Raw genomic sequence first — 19,274 nt, forward strand, 5'->3', positions numbered from 1 at the left:
CACAACATAGAAAAGACTGAAAATCAAAGCAATCCTGGCGCCTGCTTTCTTAGTTCTACCTCAGAAGCTGCTTCCACGGCTTAAGTCACAGTTTTCACTTGTGAACTCACACCACTGCTGCATCAGCCCAATGAGAGTAAACAGTGAGAGAGAGGAGGGGCAGTATTTTACTAAAGGCCTCTTTTTATGTCCGATAAAGATATAACTGATATAGAGATGATCACGAGCATTTTCATGGGTAATAAATTGATGTTTTTTGTATGTAAACCACTGCATCACATTGTGGTTCACATACAAGCAAAAAAGAAGACAAACAATGATAAGTAGAAAAGAAAGAGAAAAAATACAAAGTCATGTACTGATTTTGTGGAAATTGCATTCTAAGTATTCCTAATTTACTTTGTATGTTCTGATGCATACTGCCTGAAATGAAATTAACTGTAATTTCCAGGTGGTATGATTCACTCTTGTAGAATAGACCTGGTATACCAAGCTGCACCAGGGGATGCCTGGATAAAGATTTGATCAAAGGCGCTTATGTAAGGAGACATTTGCGTGTAATCCAGAACCAGGAATATGTGATACTGTCCCTTTGTCCTGATTAGAGACCTGTCCTTTTCTAACGTTAACCCGTCAGTCTGTAATATTTAGGTGGTCACGCTCACATGCTTAAAAGAGTCGGTTACCATCTGATTGTGGGAAAAGGTCATGTGTTATTAGCTGAGCCAGCGAAGTGTGTCAGAGACACATACAACATTTTTCTTTATGACATTCAAGGCATCTGTGAGCATTTCAGAGTGGCATAACAACAGATGGATGAGTAATGGTTTGCCATGCTCACCTGCCTCCTTTCAGTATCAATGAGACAAAGAGATGTCCAACATTATTCAAAATTGAGAAAATCAAATAGATGGGAACTCACAGCTCTTTTTACAATCTTTATTTCCCAGCTTTAAACATGGAAGGACAAAGTGTATTCAATTCAGGAAACTCACGGTTACGCTTGCCCTCCTCGTCTCCCTCCTCATCGTTCTCCGGGTCGATGTCCTCTGCCTGCGTGATCCAGTCCAGGTATCCTTTCAGGTCTTCCTCTAACTGCTGCTTCTCTCGTAACTTCTGAAAATCTCCCCGAGCCTTGGCCTTCTCTCGCTCTTTGGAAAACTCTCTGGATAGGGCAGGGTTATTATTCTCAACATAAAACACCAAACAATCTACATATCTACTTTCTAATCTTGTAATGACAGTCCTTATATTTGGAAAATGAAAACCTGATGAACCATTTTGATAATGTCTGAATATATTCTTAGTGTCTTGAATAAATTGATTGAGTTTAGCCAGTCAATCAAATGATAAAGTTATAAATGACAACATATTGTCTCAAAACATACCCACTCAACACTCCCAAAACAAGGTTGAGAACAAAGAAGGATCCAAAGATGACCAAACTGACAAAGTAGACCCACGGCAGCTCAAATCCCATTGCGTCATTCATCTGAATAGAAATACAAATTAAGAAGGAGAAATATTAGACGTAGTTTATAGATATTTCATGCACATATTTGACCATTCTATTGTTTTAATGCCACAATTGCCTAGAATCCTTTCCTGTTGCATAAAACATATCTTAGTGAAGTGCACGACTTCACTCTAGTTAGCCTAAAATGTCTGGTTGTTTGTTGTTTTGCACAATAAACAAATAATCATGCAATGACTTTCTAATGGATTGGGTTGAGGTTGAGTGTGTGCACCTTATTACAGCTTCTGCCAGTAAGAACCACAAGTACTTGCATGCACTTTATAAAATACGTTATTTAGTAATATAGCCTCATAACAATATTTAAAGCTTATGAATATTGTGTTTACATTTTACTTCCTAGGACAGCTTCAAAAAAGGGTCAATATAAGAATGTAAGTAATCACATGAACCGTCAATAGTGTTAATGTGGACGTTATGATGTACATGTAAATGTGAAATACTTTAGAACTGGATATTAGTTAAAATGTAGTCTGGAGTCTTTGTCAAAGCACATCATGGCCTTCAAACAAAAATAACCTTCACTGAGCTACAACTAAAACTGGAACAGGAAATGCGACCACTATAGGGCGACATGTAAGAGAAAACTTGGCTACTAATGAGTGGATGAGGTGACAGGTGATAGTGATATACACTGCCCAGCCAAAAAAAAGGTCACACACTCTAACGTTCGTTGGACCGCCTTTAGCTTTGATTATGGCACACATTCGCTGTGGCATCGTTTCCACAAGCTTCTGCAATGTCACAACATTTATTTCTGTCATTTTTTGCCAAGATTTTGTATTGAGGTCTTCTCCAGCACATCCCAAAGATTCTCAATCGGGTTCAGGTCTGGACTCTGTGGTGGCCAATCCATGTGTGAAAATGGTGTCTCATGCTCCCTGAACCAGTCTTTCACAATTTGAGCCCGATGGATCCTGGCATTGTCATCTTGGAACATGCCCGTGCCATCAGGGAAGAAAAAATCCATTGATGGAATAACCTGGTCATTCAGTATATTCAGATAGTCAGCTGACCTCATTCTTTGGGCACGTTGCTGAACCTAGACCAGACCAACTGCAGCAACCCCAGATCATAGCACTGCCCCCCACAGGCTTGTGACCTTTTTTTTGGCTGGGTAGTGTATATTAGTGATGAATCGGTTGCAAATACTATTGAGCTAAATTGTCTTTTAATAGAGCTGGGAACAAGTGCATGATGTTCCATTTATACTGGCACAACTGGCATTTAACACATTCCAATTAACCTCAACACTAAGCTTTTCTACGCCCTGTCTACATGCATGCAGTTCTACTTTAACACTTGCATTCCTTCTGAATGAAATCCCTATGCCAGCTGGCAATGCAGAGACGTCACAATGCATCGACTCTGCAGCAAAGTTTAATTTGTTTCAGTAGGAAAGGTCAGAGGTTAGATTTAATCTATCCATCCCTCTCTATCCGTCTATCTATCCTTCTTTAAGGTCTGTCCAACCTTCGTCACTTCACCAGCAGTATTAGCATGGGATTGCCATGGTAACACATACGAGAAGTAAAGAGTCTGTGAGGGAGAAAGAGGACGGCAGGGAAGGAGGCAGAGAGGTTCATTATTCCATCCATGAGGGTTACCATCAATAAAAAGATGTGGGTGGATTTAGATGAAAACTCATTCTGAATTGAGCTTCAGTGTTGAGTGTTTTGGATAATTACAAGCTGTTGGTGATCTGTCCTAATGAGACTGAGGGTTTTGAAGTGAGGCTGGCTTCTTTGGTTTTAAAATACTTGTTATTAAAAGACAGGTAATGGTTCAATCTACAGCTCTCAATGAGAACTACTTTGTTAAATATTCATATGGTTTGAATTTGTTGGAGAAACAATATCTAATTTGAGATTTTATATTGTAAGTGTCTCGTTGTTCACGTAGCCTGCAGATTTTCAGTAAAACCTCGTTATTTATCTGTCAAAATCCAATACAGACGTTAAATGACATACATTTTAGCCTGAAAATATACAAACATACCAAAGATACCAAAATTAACTTTGTTTAAGTCCAAAAGCTACACAATGATGTTATAGCTTTGGCGTCAGATTACCCAGTATAGAACGTCGGTCCAGCCCTCCATGGTGATGCATTGGAACACAGTGAGCATGGCGAACAAAAAGTTGTCGAAGTTTGTGATGCCGTTGTTAGGGCCTTGCCAGCCCTCTCTGCAAAATGTACCGTTGAGCATACAGTGGCGGCCATGACCAGACACAGCACATGGCGTGGCCTCCTCCTCCGCGAGCGCACCTGGGGAATCAGAGCCATACAGATGAATCCACTGATGAGTATTTTCTAATAACAAAAAGCGCAAAAATAATCAAAAACATTTACATTAACATTCCCATGGTCTGAAACACTTCAAAAGACCTGGCACTGATGCATTTCATTTAAACAAAATAGTGAAATCTTACAATGAAACTCTTTTAAGTGATTGTATCATCATGCACATGTCCATATACAGTTCTCTTGATTACATTGCATTACTAGATGTAATCACAAAATCCTTATATAACTATGGCAAAGAAATACAATGCATCCACACACACACCCCTATTTTGTGGTAGACACACCAACACACACCAACACACACTACAAGCTACGGTTTAAGTGCCTTTCTCAAACAGAGCGGTGGTGAGTGAGGGGGGATTAAAGGCAGCTTCCATCTCGCTCCGTCATGAACATGAAATCTTTGCCTACAGTGCTTTTCCTGACGTCCACAAGCAACAAGATCAAAACACATCAAAGCGAGACTGAGGGAAGAGGGGTAAATTAGGTCTGTTGAAAGAGGGCAAAACATGAACTAAGTTCTGTCATATTTTGTATATTGTCAATCTCTGTTATTTGAGCTTCTGTCTGTCAGCCATCTTGCAATATGACTGTGGCTGTATGCGTGTGTGTGATTGTAGTATAGGAGAGTATAGGTCTACATGCTTCAATCCATTTCTCCTTATTTCTTGAATATTTCTGCCATTTTGGAAGCAATGCTGGAGTAAAGGTGAAGCCTGTTTACATAATAGTCAGATATTAGTCATTTAATCACTGGATTTAATCCACCATTCTACCATTTTCTGTAGCTTGCCACCATTCAAATACAAGGTACATGTGTCAGGGATTAAAAGCATCCTAAAATGACATATGTAGGCCTGCTCATACTGCAGGGTGTATGTGGGATTTAAAAGGCTTAAAAGGTTAATAAAAAAGCAAGTCTCTGGATTAAAACCAAAATCAGATTCAATAAAAAATGTAACAATACTGATTTATACCATACCTGTTTGTCTTATGTAGCATGTGGCGTGCATTTTGCCAATGAAAAGCTCCAGGCCAATGATGGCATAGATGATAATGACAAAGAGGACCAGCAGAGCGATGTGGAGAAGGGGAACCATGGCTTTAATAATGGAGTTTAAAACGACCTGTAAACCTGCAAACACAGATAGGCAACGGTCAAACAGACACAAATATCCTTACTGTAAACCGTGTACAACCACGGCGACCCAAGCTTGATTCGTCGCCGATGCAAAAAAACCAGCAGCATGATATTAATCAAGTTGCAGGAGAGATCCATGAAGAACTCATGTTAAATTACAGGAGCTTATACAATTACAAATAATTGTGTAAGCATCCTAAAGCTATGCAATGTTTGTCCCCCAAAAATATTGCAGCATGCAAAACATGCGGATCGATATTGCAGTAGCATTTGGAAAACTGGACATCAGTCATCATCAAGTCAACTGCCTTTCATACATAATTACTTTCATCTCTGATGAATTATTTTCTCAATTCAATCGTATAGAGACACAATAAGCACAGAAAAGCAATCAGACTCATACAAAACACAAACAATCTATCCAATCCATCAGTTGTTGAAATGGCCTTGTGTATTTCTCTGTAAGCCTCTGATATGATGGAATAGGAATACAAGCCAACCCTCGGTGGCATCAGCAAACAAGCCCAAATATCACCGGTTAATTAAACTGCACATACCATCCCACAAAGACAAATGTTAAACGAGAATAGATCTGAAAATGTCGTCTCAGCTCATCTTTCCCAGAGGTCCTGTCTCCCAGAGACCAGGAGATGATACATTGCTATGGCAACTCAAAGATTGCAGACACATTAGGCCAACTTGATCTAAGGTTAGACATGAACACAAACAGTGAAGGAGGCAGTGTCTCCTGGGTGGTTATGGGATTGGACTAAAAAGTAGGAACTAAGCAGATAGAAATCTGATCAAATCAAATATTAAGGTTATATAAAAGCCGCTACACACTAACAGATGTATTTTCAACTTTTGTCGACTGATTCGACTGTTTCTAAAGACTGTGTGGTGTGTACAAACTCTGCCTGATTGACAGCTATTTCTCATGAACTGTTGACTGTATTGCACCGTTGTTTATTGTTATATTTCCTAGACTTTGGTAACCTCGGGGTGCTTTTCATTATGTTTGCATGTCTCTCTGCTTTCTTCAACGACAAAGGTTGTCTAAGTACCAAATGAGAAATCTTTGTCCTTGTCAGTTTTAGGTGAGAGATACATTTCACATGCTGCTCAGCTGTGTGTCACATGCATAGAATGTACATATAAATCGACGTAGTGTCCCTGACGTCACACATAGGATTCTGTAGTGTTGCTGTGAAACCCGAATTGGCCACAACGTCGGCGTCTAACTACGGCCTGCTCCCGCCACATTCATTGTGTTCTTGTATTCTAGTTGACTGTTTTCCTGTGCCATTCCGCCAGCTGGCCAACAACCTGATGTCCTCAATTCGTCCTCCCAATCTCCATCTGCAGTGACTACTCAGATAAACTTCACCTGCCTGTTTGTCTGTGCTCAGAGCCTGGATTCACTTTTAAACCAACCTGACATTTAGGTTTAGGGGCCTAACTCTGCCCATTGTCCCCCTGATTAAAAGCCTAAGAAGGGTGAGGTCTTGAAATGGGAAAAGATGTGCTTTAAACCAAAAAACAGCTCTCTGTTAACTCACTAGGAACTCCAGAGACAAGGCGAAGGGGTCGTAGCACGCGAAAGGCTCGGAGGGCCTTGACATCAAAGCCCCCGGGTTTGCCTCCAGACTGGCCGCCCGAGTCAGCATCTTTTGTTATCATCTCCAGAACCACACTAAACAACCTGATGGAGAATAGAGAGGCAATGGGGGAGAGAGGGTGAAGAGGAGTGAAGGGGCAAAAGAGAAGTGGCAGAGATGAAAACAGAAAACAAAGCCATGTGTCCTCTTTGTACCTGCTTCTGTGTATGTGCAAGGGTGGGCTTATATTGACATGCTTTATGAGTTTGTGTGTTTACATTCAGCTTTTCAGCGCTCATCACAGTTTACATTGAAGTCCTACTGGGGCCAGGTGGTCCACTGATAACCCATCACTCTAAACAAGGCTGTCTGTGTGTTCATGTGTGTGCTGAAACATTACTGTCAGCTCTCGACAGGACATTGTAAGGATGATCAGCTGGTGAGTCGGGCAAATGGTGGACAGAGTTAAGATGCTTCTTAAGGCTGCAACTAAAGATCTCTTTTATTATTGATGAATCTGCCAATTCATCTGTAGATGAACTGTTTGGTCTATGAAATGTCAGAAAACTAGAGAATTGCCGCATGTCCAAGATAATGTCTGTTTTCTCAGTCCAAAACCCCAATTATTCAGTTTGAAAGGATATAAACAGAAAATGACAGGAAGTCTCCATATTTGAGAAGCTGAAAACAGCATTTTCTGACCATGTTTGCATGACTAAATAACATTTCTAAATGATGTTTTCTGTTAAAACACTGGAATAATCATTGCAGCTGTAATGCTTTTGCAATTCATGTGTGATGGGTTTATGTACAACAGGGAACAGGGTAAGCCATAGTGTGTATTGTTTCAATTTTAAGAAACAATCTGACTGTGAGTGTGTGTTTATATCTTTGACCCTGTGTGTCTACACGTACATATTATGCTCTACCTATGAACTTACCCCACTATGACGATGACAAAGTCCAGCATGTTCCAGCCGTTTCTGACGTAGGAGTTTTGGTGCATGACCAGGCCGTAGGCAATAATCTTCAGAAATGTCTCTATAGTGAAAATGATCAGGAAGGCATATTCTACTGTTTCCTGTGTAGAGAGGAAAAGAGGAGAAAGCACAAGACAGAGAAAAGTTTAGTCATCTCACTTTTCTAACTTTGCATTGGGATTTCACGGTCAGTCAACTAATGTGCATGGGGGCTGCAAAAATAAGAGACAATGAGGCCAAACGGTTAGAGACACAACAACAACAACAAAAAACATGTTCCCTGGTTACAGCAACAGTTGGCTTGGCAACCTGTTTCTTCTTTGTGTAAAAGCAAGCAGAAAGTATCTTTGACTTTCAAGAAATGTCACCTGTGAGATTTGATGTGCACATCACCTCTAGAGGACATGCAGACTTGAATACTGAAAACATGTGAGTAAAACATTAAAGCCAATTCACCCTGATGATTAGTTGTGTGCAAATACCTTCATGTGTACTATGGATGGATGGATGGATGGATGGAATAATGACAAGTGTGAGAGCAGAAATGGAAAATTATTTTTAAAATAATCATATTTTAATTAAATCTGAAAACCACAACGACAACATCTTAAGTCTGTGCATGATTAACATGGTTAATAACAATTAATTAATGGCAGACCATACGTTTTTCTACTGTAATCTGTGTTTGTCCCTCCATGATTTTCACAACTCAATTATGTACAGGTCTTTAGGGATGTTTGACAATGTGGTCATAAGAGGGCAACTTATATTCATATTTCTAAGCCCTGAGGGTAAAAATATGTTGATCAAATCGGACATATTCTTCAAAATACATTTGCACAAAGCGATATCTTCTACTTTAATATGGATTTTTAAGGCTCAGTTTCTCACTGATTCTACGACATAAAAAAGGGATAATCCATTATTAATAAACGTCCCTCATTTTTTGGCAAGTTTCCTGGCCTTACTGTAGCATTCACAGGAAAAAACATTTTGTAAGCAAAGATAAAACACATACAAAACATTTGATCCGTCCAAGGCTTTCATCCAGCAGCAGCAGCAATGTGAAACATGTCAAACACTGGCGTTTTATCGAGGGTTGTGATGAGAATACCTGCATCAAATACCAGCGGTTACCATCACTTTCTCATGCATTCCGTGAGCACCTCTGACACAGTAAAGAAAAGGTTAAAAGAGAAGGATTTTACATTAGTAGTTTAGAAGCAGAGGCCACTTAGGCCACAAAGATGTTGCCAAAAATACATATATCTCATGGCTAATAAAACACAGGAACATCCTACTGTTTGTCCTGCTACATAATCAGTATGTTTCCATGGTAACACAGTGTCTGGTAATGGAAACTGGACCCTGGATTGGGAAATTTGCACACATCTATTTATTGAGCTTACACATTATTTCACTTTCTCACCTCCACTTTCTTTCTCTCTCTCAGAAACACCTTCCTCTCTCCTACGTATCATTTTCATCTCTCTCTCTTTTTTCTCCCACACAAACTCCCTCTCTCCCTCTCTGTGTTTGTCTCTCTCTCTTTGTGGCTCCGTCAATGCAAAAGGTTAGTGAGTCGGCAGGTTTTAAAGCCCATTAAGCACAGCACTCCTCTTGTTGATTTAAAGGACACATAAGACGCACACGGAGAGCACGCACAAAGACCCGTACAGACACACTCGTGCCCACTGAAAGACAGTGACGACAACAGTAACAAGTGCACTCAGATTTCACACCCACACACAAAAGAGACCTGCAGTAGTACACACACCTGAAGGCAGCGAGCCAACAAGACAGACACTTTCACACAGGGATTATAGACACTCAATTCAATTTAGCCACAGATAGCAGCAGCTAAAACCCCCAAACTACCACCAGTGTGTTTGCATGTACTGTATATATTATTTTAATGCTAATTATGTTGCATTACATGCAGTCAAATTTAGACTTTAAAATGTTTTCTCAGGTAGCTATTGTTTTCATTTATATCCGCTAACTATAAATCAATTTACTCTCTAAACCTGCTGGAGTTGTGCTCTCCGTCCAAATGAACATTAAATGTGTATGCATGTCTAACCACGCAAGTAATAAAACACCTATAAAATTGAAGATCCATAACCTTTGTTCCAGAAACTTAAACATTTATGTTCCCCAGAGGAACAACCTTTCTGAATTTGGTTAGTTTTCTGACTTTCTATGTAGTGCCATTCATTCATGTGTGTGTCTATGAGCTAGAAGTCATAATGGGGGAACAACATGGAAGCTACGAAGAAAGTGTGTTGTATTGTATTTCTCAAACCTTTAAAACAACGTATTGATAGATCTTAAAGGGATTTGTTATTCACATTTTTCTCGCAATGTTAACAAAACCATAAATTGTGAATATGCTTTAACATTAGACGAGTTCTTTGTTTGCACAAAGTTTCATGAAAATCCGGCCATTCGTTTCCCTGTGATGCTGGCGGACGAACAGACTTAATACGCAGCCAAAAACAAAATCACTTTGTCTTAGGTAATTGTATCTGTGCTTATTTTCTCAATTAAAAAACAAGACTAATTTAGGTGCTTTGAGCACCAGGAAAAGCGTTATATAAATGACATGGATTATTATTACATGTTCTTACTGTTCATACCTTCATTAAATGTGAGGAAAAGAAAAAAAAATCAGAAATTTAAAAAGTTCCCAATGGTTTGCAAAACATCCAGCGCTGATGTTAAACATGACTAATTATTGCTAAATGTACCAAAAAACCTTTATTTGTCTTGCTCTTCATTTTTAACAGGTGTAACCTGCGTATTGTGCCCTTACAGAGGCTGTGTGATGACCATAGACTGTATATATAAAGGTAATGACCTGTTGAGGTCCAAGAGCGCCGCAACTCAGAGCTGTTTAACCATGATAAGAGCCTCCGCAGCACACATGAACACACCTGCCTATGTCAATTCTACTTCTGCTACCATAGGTCTGAATTTGTCCTTTCCTCTGGTGAGGGACCAAGCCCAAATGGATTGTGTGTGTGTGTGTGTGTGTGTGTGTGTGTGTGTGTGTGTGTGTGTGTGTGTGTGTGTGTGTGTGTGTGTGTGTGTGTGTGTGTGTGTGTGTGTGTGTGTGTGTGTGTGTGTGTGTGTGTGTGTGTGTGTGTGTTTGTTTGTGTGTGAAGTCCATTCAGGATGTGACCCAGGAGTCAGGCTGATAATCAACATGGTTGTGTCTGAGAATGGAGATTACTGCAGGACAATGGAGACAACAAATAGAGTAATCACATGAACCAATTTGCTTCACACACACACACACACACACACACACACACACACACACACACACACACACACACACACACACACACACACACACACACAAGTAACAAAGAAGACTAAGTAATTACTGGCAGGTGTCCAAATAAAAATTGATAGATTGACAAGATTTTTTAAGTACATTCTATAAATGTATTCATTTATTCAATTGCTGGTCAAAACAACACGTTTAATACCTTCAGTCAGTGTTGCCAAGAGGCATACTTTATTTTGGATGATAGATTTTCAATAGTTCGATCAAGTGATGCTCGTTCTCTGTGTTAAGATGTATTTTTGAGAAAGGGCTATGAACCTGATTGCATACAAATGCTGGATGAACTGAAAGATAGTTTTATTTTCAACCATTTAAACTAAAATGGAAAAGAAAATCTTTGACAAAATGACTCATGGAGACAAAACAGTGCAAACACAAGAGCCGCAGACCTCAGGTTTTTTTTAGAAGGCAGGTGCATGCGTGCATTGCTGTTAATGAAATCAAAACATTTCCTGCTGCCGCTTCACTTTAAAAGCCTTCCAGTGAAAGGACTGGATTATGGCTTTACTGTGAAGTAGCTACGTGAAGAGCAGTAATTACTGCCGGTTTGCTCAACCATGTTATTTTGTCACTCAGTAAGCACACTTCGTTTTAAATATAAGAATATACAAATATTGTTTGAGATGAATACATTAAAAAAGATATGTAAAAAACAGGAGAAAAGACAGATTATCTATTCAAAACTGTTTTTGAAAACACTGTATTTTCAAAATACCATAATATTGTTCCCCTTACGTCAGTGCTGCTATTTCTATAATCCAGCAAACTTAATGCTGTATGCATCAGAAAAATGATTTAGCTCTTAAAAACATAGTTTGGTTTTGTGCTCATGTAACTTCCCAGGATTTAAAAAGTATAGTCAGAAATAATCTTTGCCCTCTGCCCTATTAAATACCTCGTGATAGCTTTAATACATACTGCACTACTGCATGGTGTTACGTAAGAAATATTAAATCTGTTTTATTTCTCACATCCCCAAGGGGTTCCTGGGTAGTGAGTGAGTAACACGTGGCACTGCAGAGTGAGGTTGAGTGCTGACCGGGAGGTGTAAAGAGAGAGACGACAAGTGGCTCCCGAACTCTGTCAACCCTCTTCTCTAGAAAACCCTTTGTTCTGTCAGTACCGGGGGAGGAGACCATTCCCATACCGGTATACAGAAGAGCTGTTGTTTCTGTGTGTTTCATATAAACTGCCTCAAAAGGATTAATCGAACTGTCAAAGTTACAGGGTCCAACTGTTTTTGCCTACTGTGTCCAGGTCCAGTGAAGAATTTGCACTCGTTTAATGTTGGTAATCTCCTTCTGTGCTTGTAATACAGCTGTGAGAGGGATAACGTTGCCATGGAAATCAGGCTTGTTTCATGTGTGGGCAGAGACTTGAAGTTTGGATACTCAAGACAACTGCCTCTGGTGCAGCTGGTTAAATAAACAGGAGTTTCCACTGAAAATAACACATTGTACATCTAAAAAATAGCTAGAAATACCTTTGAATGAGAGCACCACACATAAAAGATGAGGCTACAATGTTAAAAGTGTTTTTATTATGCACTGGTGGTCGTTTTTTAAATTAATTTCCCTTTAAATCACATATTTTTAGCCTTAAAAAAAGGCAAACTGGTTTGGCAATGTGTTTGACTACATATTTGCCTTCCTTTTTTCCTTTTTGCATTACGCTAGTGCAACCGCCTATCCAAAAAGTCCCACTCAAAATGTGGATTTACTAGCGTAAGCAAATAGTATATTGGTAATCTATAGACAACTATGAAAACCCAATAAACACTTGTACGTCCATATTCTTCTACAGTATAGTTGAACACAAGATCACTTTTATAAATTGTAATTCTCTTCCGCTCCCTTAAACTTTCTCTTCTATGGCTTTAAGATGTGTATAAAAACACCAACATGACGCAGAACCAGGCACAAAAACCGTAGCAGCTTAATTGATTTAAGGAGGAGTAGTGGGTGCTGTAAGCTTCCAAATCCCCTCTTTTGGGAGCTGGTCAAGAAATCTGTGTTGCTCAAGCCAAGAGAGCAGCCTGTTCGAAAAAATGTCCTTGGTGATGTCTTTCTGATACACATAGAAGTTTTCAGTCAGAAGGACTAACACTTAAAAAGAGTTGAAGCGTTAAAATAAATAAATGAATTTAGTTGCTCATCCCAGACTTAAACCTTTTTTTAAAAACTGAGCATTAGAGCAGGTGTGCCATTTGAGTTGGAGGAGAAATAATTACAAAAATACATTCAGGGTTTTGACCTTGGCTTGAAAAAACTTCCAATCATTGTTGAATCAAAGGATTAACCAAACCACAGATGGTCCAAAGAGACAATACAAAGAGTAGAAGCTAAAAATGGAAGAGAAAGATGAGGAACAAATTGTAAAACAGCAAAAAAGAGATGACTATAGAGGGACAGACATAGGGTTGGATCATCAGGGTATAGGGTGGTTTAAAGAAGCATAAAGTCAATTATTCAAATCGTAGTGCATCAGATCACTGATAATCTCTTTGTGAACCCTTGGTGAACTTAAAAGGAAATCTATCTAACTTTAAATATAGAAACAGAGCTATGGCCAATAAGGGGAAAACAAATTCCTCCACTGGCTTGTTTTACATTTCTTTTTGTTTTACACTTAGCCTTTATTTAACCTAGAAACAGACTCTTTGAGAAAGTAAATCTCTTTTTCAAGAGTGTCCTGGCCAACACAGGCAGCCGCAAAGGCAAACTTGTTCAGAGATTTAAATAAAACATGTGTTTTATATATATATGTAATTCAAATTTATTTTTAAAAGAATCTACAACAACATCTGCATGACTCCAATTGATTTAAATTCCTTTAAATGTCTCAAAGAAGATTGAGGTGTTTGTGCATGTGGTTATAAACATGGACTTTAGGGACAGTTAGTAGGAATAAAGCCTTGAAGCTTGGATGATAATTTCCTTTACTTTTGGAGTATTTTAAAACATTACCATGGTTAAGTCTATGGGTGGACAAAGGAAGACCATCCACAATGATAATAGTTGAATACTGTGTTCTTCGATAAGAGACACTGGTAGCAGCAGTGGTGATTTGGCTGTACTCTGCAAGTGCCACATTATGTTGTGTGAATCTTTGCAGTTATACTAACAAGTTATTTTACTGCGCAGTCCTACCACACACTCATTAATTATCTGAAAGCGAATTTATCCGTCTGATTCAGGACTGGTTTTATGATTAATTCATATACAGATATTTCTTTATAGAGATTACAGAGTAATTAAACTAAATCAAGTCATCAAGTGACCTTAGGCTGCACACATTTTAGCACATATTTTTGTGTGTGAAAATAAGTGTACAATGTGAGAGTGATGTTTCACAGATGGCTGCTGTACGAACATGTATATGTGTCATGACAGTATTCCCCATTGCTCCAACTGTGTGTGTGTGTGTGTGTGTGTGTGTGTGTGTGTGTGTGTGTGTGTGTGTGTGTGTGTGTGTGTGTGTGTGTGTGTGTGTGTGTGTGTGTGTGTGTGTGTGTGTGTGTGTGTGTGTGTGTGAGTGTTTAAATTGATCAGAGAGAAGGGCTGGCCCTACACCATCATCATGCCTGAGCTGATCAGCTGGGAGCATCACACACACACACACACACACACACACACACACACACACACACACACACACACACACACACACACACACACACACACACACACACACACAGCCCTTTGCAGGGTCACTCGATGTCACTACCCTCATTGAGGATAACACGAGCTGACATAACACTCAATGCCATGTGGCTCAGTGTGTGTGCGTGTGTGTGTGTGTTTATGTGTGTGGGTGCATCCCATAATGCTCTGTCTGTGACCAGGAGCTGTGATGATGTCAGCCTGAGTCACATGGTTTAGACAGGAAGCTTTTTAAAATGACTAGAAAAAAACTAACTCTAGCTAAATATTATCCACAATTACTGTTTGAGGAAACAAATGTATTGGATAACACAAAAAAAAATGAAGATACAATGTAATGAACTGTATTCCAGAGGAAGAATGAATCCTGCTTTCCCTCAACTATTAGTACAGACCAGGGGAACACTGGTGGTCATGTCTGCTAAAGAGATCCAGGCTCAACAATCTCTATGACTAGTGGGTGGAGAACGAGCGGGGAGGATTATGTGGGATAATCAACAACCCAGCAATAGATCATTTTAGCTTCTTAATTCAAAAAAGCTTTTTTCCTCAGGCCAGCAAAATGTAAAACTCCAACATCTGAGTATCTAAATTAAAGACATTTTAATGTTTTTCTGTTTTGCTTTCCTGTTGGATTGTACTTGGCGCTGAATTCTGAAATGGTCTTTGGCCAAAACGGCTCAACAGCATCACATTGGAAGCATTTCTCCTTTAAGAATGAAATGTACATGGAAACAAACTAAAAATTAACTGGAGGTAAATCATAATATGTCATTTCTAGCGCATCACTTGACTGTCTTCTATTTATAGTGTCAGCAGTCGTATGTTGCACAAGGCAGTCACATAGCAGTCATGCAGCGCAAAACACTCAATTGGCCAATTTGATCTAGCCTTCTGATTAGCCCATTGAAACTGGTCATTCGATTGGCCCATTGAAACTGGTCATTCGATTGGCCCATTGAAATTGTTGAAATCTATTGATTTAGTTTTGTATACAAAAAAACATTGATTAAAGGGTGCACGGTGGGGAGACAGAGCAGAGCCAGGAGCTGGAGCTAGCCCTCCCTCCACTGAAACGTTTTTATTTTACTATGTGAATAACGACAGTGTTATTTGTTTTGGTGGATGTCTGTGTATGCTCACAGACAGCATGTCATTCTGATTCTGTCAGTGTGTCAGTGTATGTAAGGCCTTGTGCGTGTGACTGGGTGCATGTATGTGAACCAGCCAGAAGCAGGCTCATCAGCTCCTATTAGCCTGTGTTCCCATTGATCTTAATAAGATTAATGGGGGCCAGAGAGCAGTGGCTGAGGATGTTCATGCTGATTGCTGCAGAACACAACCACAGGATGAACAATACAGCTACAAATATCCCATCCATTTGTGCGCTTCTTATGAAGTGTTCATCTAAAAATCTGTCTTCTGTGAGGCTTTAATGTCATCAAGTAATGCTAAAGCCCCTTTACACACACTAAATGTATAATCCATTCAAAGCTCCTCTGAGAATGCTCAATTTCAAAAAGTAACAGATGATTATCATCTCTTTCTCTCTCTCAAACACATGCTCACACACACAAATATATTCGTAGTGTTCACCCTTTTAACCCAGGAATTAGGAATCCTTTGCTCAACTGTCAAATCTCTCTCTTTTTTTTATATTTAGGGCAGCAACTAAAAGTTGAGTTTATAATCAATCTGCCGATTTATAATCTAAATTAAGCTTTTGTTCTATTTTCAAAAATAGTGAAAATATCCAGCCCAGTTTTTTCAATTTCGGAGATGATGACTTGTAAATGTCAATTCAAAACCCAGAGATATTCAGTTCAATATGACATTTAAAAGAGAGAGAGAGAAAAGCAGGAAATAAAGGATTTCTGATTTTAGAAATCTCCATATCTGAGAGGCATCTTACACATATTCAGGAGAAAACTGTAATGGTAAGCTTACATTATGGAGGCTTAAATCTCACATACATTTTCTCCACTTCCTGTATATTCACTGAAGGTTAGCACTGCATGCTTTGCACAATTTTTGAAAATCGCCAAGAAGAACTTTCCAAAGCTTTAGTAAACTGCATAATGTTGGTGCTCATTTGGGCTGATGTTGAATCTGTATGCAGTCTTATATTACCTTTGGCTAAAGTCTTCCAGAAAAGGAAGGAAAGAAGGAAGACTTTGTCCTGGAGCGCACATATAGAACAGCAGTAGAGACAGAGCAGTGAGATTTATGTTGTCAGCATCACGTCTCTCCTCTTCAGCATGTCTGCTTCCTTCACGTCTCTCTGTTTGAGCATCCCTATTCCTCTGTCTGCCTCTCTCTTTCTCTCTCTGTCTCTATATCTCCCACATCTCCAGATATAGAGGTCTGTCCTATGATGTCAAATAATGTAGATTACATAAGATATGAATACTGAGGAAGACACTAATTGCTACTTGCTAATTATTAAGCTGATAAGGCTTGCCATTTAGTGTACAATAAACACAGTGTATTTTAAAGTGTGTATTTCTGGTGAATGTTTCGGGATATCTTTTATACATCTCATTGAGTCAAACACAATCTATTGGCTCATTACCTATTATGCCTGAGGTGAACAGACCAGTTGAAGTATAATTCAGCAAGCAGGAAGAAAAAAACAGAGTTCACAATAAGTTCAACCAAGATGTGAACAAAGATTGGTTATCGTCGTACACATTAGGTCATTTCTGAACAAAGCAAACGAACGAAGCGAAAAAGGAAGCTGTTTAAAACTTGAAGTAACTTTTTACTACTTATTGTACAAAGGTTGTATAAATGATTTTCCAAAGCTTCTCATAATTCATTTGAAAGTAAAAACAAAACATTTTATATAAATGTCAGTGTGGAGCTTCACTTCATCCAGCATTGATCCTGTCTATCTATTCTAGCTCAGTGGCAGCATCAGTTCAGATGATTTCAGCCTTTCTGTTCTCTCTACTGGTTTTCCAATCAAGCCCATACGTATGTTTCTAGCTGGTGTCTATTTTTAGTCTTAGATTGTCGTAATCCAGATGTCAAAAACAGCAGTAGCAAACACAGTGAAAGCGGCCGTTGGCGGTACTGGCCGACCACCATGAACTACTTTAATCCAGAGTTTGTATTATGAGTGACAGTCGCGGCGGCAGCAGAGATCTGCCTGCCTATAAAACACATAAACTGTGACTTGTACGGGTACTGGGCTCCAATGGTCTGTAAGTGAGTGATAAAACACAGACACACACACACACACACACAACCTCTGCTGATCAAAGAAGTATTCATTCAATTAGCAGCTGAGTGAGTTTAAACATGTAAATAACAGACAAACAGCAGGTCTCCTTCAAACCAGGGGAGGGGAGATACAAGAACGCAAGTCCAGTTTTTCTTCCTTTGTACCTTCATCAATCCTTCCTCTCACTTAACTTCTCTCCTTTACTTCCTCCTGCTCTGATTTCTCCATCCTTCTTTCCTCCTCATTAATCCTCTCCTCTCATCCGTTCATCACTTACAATCTCAGCCTCTCCTCTTCACCCTCCTTCAATCCCGCCCTGTCCTTTCTAACATCTCCTCCTTGTTCTCCACTCACTCCTCTCTTGACCCCTCTTTTGTCCTCTCTGGTCTCTTTTCTTAATTTCCTGTCTTTCTCTTTCTCCTCTCTCAGTCTTTTCTCCTTCCTGACAAGCACCTTCTCTTCTGGATACTCCTCAAGTCTCCATGGCCACAGTTGTCACGGCAGCAGGCTGCGCCGTATGTAAAATGAGGTGAAAGAGCACCATGATGAATATGAACACCCAGGTAGTTAAATACATTATACAGTACAAGCAGGGACACCTATGAGCTGGGGGGAGCATCTTCACACAACAGGCGTTTTGACAGAAAATTAAACAGCAGCAACTCAGATGTTGTACATTGCCACAACATGACTAAGAAAGAGGTTGGCCGAGAAATGAAATGTGTCTCCAACTATTAAAAGATTAGTTATCCATTTAATCGGCAGTCAGATTTAATTATTTTGGAAAATGTATTTCTATTTTCTACATCAAACCCATATCACACTGTTATTATACCCATAAATACACCTCCTATTTCGCATTTATAACACACATATTACTCTGTTATTACAACCCTAACACACCATTAATACAACTGTATTACATCCTTGTTATACCAATGTTACACTGTTATTTCACCCATTGAACACTTATATTACAACCATATTACATATTACACCCATACACACAGCCTGACAAATTAGTGTTTCCCTCAGTATACAGAAACCATTTAAGGGTTAAGATTATATTTTAAAAATGACCTAAAATGTGAAATACGGAGCAAACAAGGAAAACAACTAAATGGCAATAGATGGAAATCTTTTTCATTTGAATTAAAGTTCTGTAGTACAGTGATTTTTACATTTTAAATCATATTAAAATGTACCTATTTAAAAGTTTATGTGGTGGTATTCTGACAGTAGACTTTGTCAAAATGTTATCCATGCCATCCTCACTTGGACAGACCATTAGAATTTTTATAAATAAAAATATTTACAAGTTACTTTTAACTTGTTAACCTGCTGTGAAAGAGGAAACTGTTACACTCTCAAAGAGATTTAAGTTGTCATCTATCCAGCGAGCCATAAACCCGCTGAGCTGCGCAGATAATCTCCTCATCATCGTCGAGTCCTGCTCATTCAATCTACTGCT

The 19,274-nt window shown here is 39.2% G+C and overlaps 1 protein-coding gene across 1 annotated transcript in view; it reads right to left on the reverse strand.

Moving 5' to 3' along the window:
• Positions 1-19,274, reverse strand: part of cacna1db (calcium channel, voltage-dependent, L type, alpha 1D subunit, b) — a 67,195-nt gene that overhangs the window by 32,316 nt on the left and 15,605 nt on the right. Inside the window, exons 4-9 of the mRNA XM_063885395.1 lie at positions 7,522-7,661; positions 6,542-6,684; positions 4,824-4,976; positions 3,606-3,802; positions 1,389-1,492; positions 996-1,165 (exon numbers count right to left, since the gene is read on the reverse strand). Coding sequence (XP_063741465.1) covers positions 996-1,165; positions 1,389-1,492; positions 3,606-3,802; positions 4,824-4,976; positions 6,542-6,684; positions 7,522-7,661 — 907 coding nt within the window. The remainder of the gene's footprint in view (positions 1-995; positions 1,166-1,388; positions 1,493-3,605; positions 3,803-4,823; positions 4,977-6,541; positions 6,685-7,521; positions 7,662-19,274) is intronic.

This window comes from Eleginops maclovinus, chromosome 1 (genome assembly GCF_036324505.1).
Source record: "Eleginops maclovinus isolate JMC-PN-2008 ecotype Puerto Natales chromosome 1, JC_Emac_rtc_rv5, whole genome shotgun sequence".
Lineage (NCBI taxonomy): Eukaryota > Metazoa > Chordata > Actinopteri > Perciformes > Eleginopidae > Eleginops > Eleginops maclovinus.